At 37.2% G+C, this 6,630-nt stretch overlaps 1 protein-coding gene across 1 annotated transcript; it reads left to right on the top strand.

Moving 5' to 3' along the window:
• The first annotated feature begins 281 nt into the window (after positions 1 to 281).
• On the top strand, positions 282 to 2,340 carry LOC149229238 ((+)-piperitol/(+)-sesamin synthase CYP81Q2-like). Its single transcript, XM_089375794.1, has 2 exons — positions 282 to 1,281; positions 1,417 to 2,340. The coding sequence occupies exons 1-2, from the start codon at positions 301 to 303 to the stop codon at positions 2,029 to 2,031; spliced, it is 1,596 nt and encodes a 531-aa protein (XP_089231920.1). The 5' UTR covers positions 282 to 300; the 3' UTR covers positions 2,032 to 2,340.
• Positions 2,341 to 6,630: the final 4,290 nt, after the last annotated feature.

Below are 6,630 nucleotides of genomic sequence, written 5' to 3'. Positions count from 1 at the left end.
TCTGCTACTGTGTGTATTTGAGTTTGATGTAAAATTTCTATGTTGAAAACATACGTGTACCTTTACTTAGAAACAGTGATTTGTGGGCGGTCATCCAATTCGTAAAGTATTTTAGAATTATTAGAGTTCGAGTAACATAAACTACTGTTTCATTTTCCGTGGTCCACAAATTCCTGAATTAGGAATTTTCATAAAATCTACAATGGAGTTATTTCATAAAATCTACAATGGAGTTATCTAGAGAGAGTGAGATGGCATAATTATGACGCCATTCATTACATTTACAGATTCTACATAATTATGATGCCCGCTTCACACATTCGTTCACAGACGAGAATGGAACGAACCCTCGATTTTATGGAGGGCGGTCTCATGGTGGCCATTGTTGGGATCACCCTGCTCGCAATATGTCACTACACTAAATTCCTATTGTTCCACAAGGGGGAGCACAATCTGAGCACGCCTCCGAGGCCTACTGCTTGGCCCATTATTGGACACCTTCATTTGCTGGACGCGAAGCTACCTCTTCATCAGACGCTTTACCACCTGGCCCAGACCTATGGGCGCTTCATGCTTCTCAAATTCGGATCTCGCAAGGTCCTGGTAGTCACCTCATGGGAGCTAACCAGGGAGTGTCTCACCACACACGACATGAACCTCGCCTCCAGGCCACAGTCTGCGGGAGCCGAGCATTTGGGCTACGATCGTAATCTACTTGGCCTCGATCCATATGACCGCCGGTGTCGAAAACTGCGTAGGATCTGCACGCTGCATCTTCTATCTCCTTCCAGAGTGGAGGCGTCCATGAATATTCGAACAGAGGAGATGTCAAAGTTAGTGCGTGGTCTGTTCGAGAGATGCGCGAAGATGGGAATCAAAGGCCGCGAGGCTTCGGCTGTTGTGAACGTGAGAGAGATTGTGGTGGAGCTAATATTTGATATTATGGTGAGATTAATCCTCACTCGCAAAAGCTACCTGGGCAGCGGGGAAGAGGTGGAAGAATTTAAAAGGATAATTACCGTCAGCACTAGTGAGCTGCTGGGAGCGTTTAATTTGGGGGATTATATTCCATTCCTTAGATGGCTGGATCTCCAGGGCTGCGAGCGGGCAATGAAGAAGTTACACAGGCGACGGGATGAGTTTTTGCAGAGAGTGATAGATAACAGCCGCCTTTGTATGAAGAAGGAGAATGACGAGAGTCTGATAGACGTGCTTCTACATTTGGTGGACAAAGCCGAAGAGTTTTGCAGCGAAGACACCATTGTCAAGGCCACTGCTATAGTCAGTACCTTTTCAACTTCAAGGCAGTTTTACCCCTCTCATCATATGGGAGCCTGTTTTACCTTTTTAGGAAGCCTGTTTTACTTTTTTACCTTTTTAAAGAAGCCTGTAACTGAGATGTCTTTTATTTTGCAGAGCATGATCGGCGCAGCAACGGATACCTACGCCAACACAACGGAATGGGCTATCGCAACGCTCCTGCAACGCTCGGATGTGCTGAAAAGGGCACAGCAGGAGCTGGACGTCATAGTTGGAAGGGAGCGCATTTTGGAGGAATCGGATCTCCCGAAGTTGAAGTATTTGGAGGCCATCGTGAAAGAGACTCTACGTCTCTATCCAGGGGCGCCTCTGCTCCTTCCTCATGTTGCAGCGGCGCCGTGCAGAGTGGGAGGGTATTATGTACCGGAGGGCACAGAGGTTTTGTTCAATGCGTGGGGTATACACAGAGACCCAGCTGTGTGGGAAAGCCCCCTAAAATTCGAGCCGGAGAGGTTTATCAACAGTTCCATAGACGTGAACGGACATGATTTCACATATATACCGTTTGGTTATGGGAGAAGGGCCTGCCCGGGCATTTGGTTAGCCATGCGCATGCTTCTGCTCACTGTGGGAAGACTGTTGCAGGGTTTCGATTGGAGCGTTCCCGAAGGAACTGAAGTTGATATGAATGAGGGTCGTGCTATTACGCTGCACAGAGCTGTTCCATTGGAGGCGGCCATCAGGCCTCGTCTTCCTCACCATCTGTATTGAGTCATACCTCACCTGATCTGTGATGTTGATGAATTGAGAAACATAGGTACGCTCTTCTCAAATCTCCAAATTTGATATTAGCTACCGTTTTGGCTGACCATTCAGAGTCGTATTATTAGTGTGTATAAGTGTATTATTAGTGTGTATAAGTGTAGCAGCAGTCCTTCTCCAGACCGTCCAATTTGGCTGCGGACCCTTGAAGGCATTCATATAAGGGGTTAGTTGGAATATTTTATTGGGATGGTGGTTCACAATATCATGGATGATAATAATACAGTCACAATAATTTATTGGAGTAGATTTTTTTTTGGCCTCACCCTGGATGGATTTGAAACTTCAATCTCACTTTTTACTTTATTATATTATAAAGTTACTCTAGCTGACCTCATCAAGCACTGACCCCATACTTAATTGTCAACAATTGAGGACCCCATCAACCACTGATCCCATACTTAGTTGTCAACAATCGAGCTGACCCCGACCCATACTTAGTTATTAAAGATTTTAGATTGATTGGTTTAGTGAATAATGTGTTTCAACAAGCTTATCGATTTTTATATAAAAAAATATATTATAATATTATAAAATTATCATTATTATTAAAAAAATTTAAATATTTTTTAAATAAAACTTATAAATTGATATGCAACATTTAACTGCTCTGCGTTCTTTTCTTTAATATAAAAAATGTGCAAAAGAAATTACTAATTACACAGAAACTTATAAAATTGTTATATAACATTAATCGCAACGAAACCTAGTCTTAGTCACCATCTTCATTGAGTCATCACCTGATCTATGATGTCGATGAATTGAGAAACAGAGGCAACCTCCTTTCGCAGTACGGTGCTTTCATATCTCTAGATTAGATCTTCCGGGTTGGCTACCATTTGCTCTTACCTTCCACAGTCGTATGTTTGGTCATGGAAGTGTGAGAGCAACTTTTTTTGTGACAGTCTATATGTGCCTGTGGGCCGTTCAAGCGAGGCCCATAGAGGAATATTCGAAATCTTGTTTGATATCTAAATTGTCCTGCATATCCTATTGGAATTGAATTCGTCAAAGCAATAACGTTATATTGAAACTAATTTTCCATGGATTTCAGATTGTTTAGTTAAGTGATTTTCCAGTGAAATTAACCAAATTAATTGAAATATAAAATATAGAATATAAAAAGAGATACATGCCATTTACAACAAATATAAAACTTCAATTAAAAAGTGAGATTGTGTGTTTTTTTTTTTTTTAATTTAATAGAACAATATGAAGATAAAATAAAATAAATATTATTACAAAATTACATTGACTTGTGACAGCAAAATTCTTATAAAATATTAATTTCTCTATTTTGTATCTAATTTTTTAATCAAAATTTAGTTATAAAAACTGTAACATATATATATAAACTAATTTGACCAGATTTTATTTTACAAATGAATTAGAACTAAACATTAAAAACCTCACAATTATCTAAAACGAAATTATTAAAAAATAAAAATATTAATAATTAAAAGAATCTAAAGTACTTCTTATGGAAGTAGGCTAAATGAATCTACGATGGTTAATTCATTACATTTAAATCCATTTTACATAGCATGAAATTGAATTCCCGCAGACAAACATCATAAAGCTTTCTCTCCTCCATATAAAAGACGAAATATCTGCTGGTGGTAGTAGTTACCATGGCTATCCTCACAGCCAATGGTATTGTTTCAATCTGTTGTTGTGATTGCTATGGTCAAAGCAAGGGCTTTATAATTATGTATAATAGAAGGGTTTTGATACATGGGAAGATTATTTGTACTTTTACTTTGGATTTAGAGATATTTTAAAAGGTTAATTGTTTGTTTACGGTAAATTATGAAATATTTAAAAATTTTAATGTAAATAAATATAAATGAATCAAGTTAATTATTTCTCTTCATATTTTGTAAATTTCTAAAATATTTTATAATCTAGATTAATAAAAAATAAAATCATATATATAGAAAAGAAAATTACATATATATTGAAAAAAAATAATATATATTAGTGAGTGATATTGATTAATTGAAAGACCGAACTAATACATTATTATGTTCTCACATCTCTCAAGCCAATCTTTTGGGTTAGCTACCATTTGGACTCACTCTCCAAACCCAAAATCCGACTCTTGATGTGCTTTGAATTGCTTGGATGAGGCACAGGATAAGATTTTGTGTGCAATACAATTTGTCATCTGATAGAAATTGTATGCCAACCCAAATTTATTTGATCCCTGCAATCGAAAGCTTAGTTGGCCCCAGATATTATATGTTGTATGGATCTTTTACTTATATGTCTAACACCAATTTAATTGTGAAGTGGAAGCTAGCACTAGCTACAAGATATCGATGTTGGGAGTACTGAGGAGGCCGATTTCACTGTGAAGTGGAAGCTAGCGCTATCTACAAGATATGGATGTTGTGGGTACCGATATGGATGTTGTGGGTACCGGGGAGGACGGTATATGGGATTAATAATGTAAAGGCTCAAAAATCAAAATATGGTTATAAAAATTAACGTAGCACATTTTTCATTTTTGCATGATCACTTAACCTGCAATGGTATCATTGAAGATTATGTATTGATTGATTTGTCACTCTACTCACAAGGCTCGGATGATTGACCACTCCAAAAAGTTCTATAGCATGGGAGTTGTAAACCTCCGCCTCAACAGTGTAGGAGATGTGGTTGAAGCATATTTTATATGTAAGACTTTATAGTTGGTAGCGTGGTACAATCCCTAATGCTCTTTTTCTCTTCTCCTCTTTTTTTTCTTATGGAAAGGAATGAATTAATTTCTTAAGGATGATGTGGAGTCATTAAAGATGATGAATGTCAATGATCTTCTCTATAGAATTTTATTGCTTATGTTATTAGGCTCATAGGTGTCCCTTATTGTAATTTGGCATTCTAATCTTTTTCTAAGTACAAATTTTGATAGAATGAGGTAAACAGAAAGTTGCCAACATATTTTTATTGTCCCCACTAAATCAATCACTATAATTGTAAGTGATGATTTTCTTGTTTAAAATATTTTATTGTATGAAAGAGTGTGAGAATGTAGACTCATTTTTTACACATTAATTGGGTTGGTTACTCAAGGTCTCATGGTGAGATATTTGAGGAAGGTAAAATAGTTGAGAAAGTTTTGAGAAGTTTTCCAGCAAGGTTTTATGCCATCGTTGTGGCGATAGAAGAGACAAAGGACCTCTCACAGTGAGCTTCATGGATCATTGATTTCTCATGAACATAAATTGAATAGAGCAACAAACTCCTCATTGGAGCATGCCTTTGAGACACAAGTTTCATTTGGTCAAAGTAGAGGTAGAGGAAGATCATATGCTAGAGGAAGAGTAAAAAGCCCATACAAAGGTGGAAGAAGCAACCCTTCAAGCTCAAGTGGATGGGGCAGCAATCAAAATCGAAGTCGAGGCCCAACCCAAAATCAAACACAAAGTCGGAAGTATGATAAATCTCACATCCAATATAATTACTGTAAGAAGTATGGTCATTATGCTGCACATAACTCTTCAATTGGAGGTGGCCATCAGGCCTCATGTTCCTCACCATCTCTATTGAGTCATCACCTCACCTGATCTGTGATGTTGATGAATTGAGAAACATAGGCATGTTGTTCTCAAATCTCCAAATTTGATATTAGCTACCATTTTGGCTAACCGCAGAGAGTCGTATTATTAGTGTGTATAAGTGTATCCTTTACTAGACCGTCTAATTTAAGGCAGGCATATAAAGTACGTTGTTCTCAAATGTCCAAATTTGATATTAGCTACCATTTTGGCTCACTATCTAGAATCTTATTTTTAGTGTGTATAAGTGTATCCTTTACGAGACCGTCTCATTTAAGGCACACATATTAACGGTTAGTCGGAATATTTGATTGGAATGGTTGTTTACAATATATCAGATGGTAATAGTAGTAGTAGTAATGCTACGACAATTTTTTTTGTTTCAATAAGTTTTACTTTATTACATAGTAATGTTATTAAAGTTAATTGTTTTAAAATAAGATAATTACTCCTATATAAGGAGATGGCTAAACATAGAGAGTGAGTTAACTGAGTGATTGAATATTTGAGTTTTGAGTCAAGTCGAGTTAAGTGATAAATGACTTTTAGTGTGTGGTTGCATGTCAAGATATTTTAGGCAAGTCGCTAGTTGGAAAAGGATAAATACCCTTCACCGGGTTCACTATAATCATCATGCTTTGTGTGATCAATAGAAGAGATCAAACTCATTTTTTGTGTGTTAATTATTTCTTCTTTGTCAACACTGCCTTTCCAACAAATTGGTATCAGAGGGACATTTTGAAAAACAAGGAAAAACGGATTAGCAACAATCCATGTGAGAGGAGAAATATATTATTTTCTCTTGTTAATACTATAACACGCCTTGTAAGTTATACACACGCTGTTATAAAGCAGGTCGCTGTAACCTTATATTGATTCGCATAAGATAAGTTCCATGAAATTTTGAAGCATTAAAAGCATTAACGTTGTGCTCCCGATCGTGCAGGGCGATTAGTTGCATGGCACCATCCCGAGAACTGCCTTAATA

The sequence above is a fragment of the Pinus tabuliformis genome, chromosome J (genome assembly GCF_031772625.1).
Source record: "Pinus tabuliformis cultivar Carrire ecotype Pingquan chromosome J, CPIR1, whole genome shotgun sequence".
In the NCBI taxonomy this organism is placed as follows: domain Eukaryota; kingdom Viridiplantae; phylum Streptophyta; class Pinopsida; order Pinales; family Pinaceae; genus Pinus; species Pinus tabuliformis.
This window is presented reverse-complemented; position numbering and strand designations above follow the sequence as displayed.

Coding starts and splice junctions, on each gene's coding strand:
- LOC149229238 (XM_089375794.1), top strand. CDS start 301: ATGATGCCCGCTTCACACATTCGTTCACAGACGAGAATGGAACGAACC. Junction 1,282..1,416: donor TTGTCAAGGCCACTGCTATA/GTCAGTACCTTT, acceptor TTTATTTTGCAG/AGCATGATCGGCGCAGCAAC.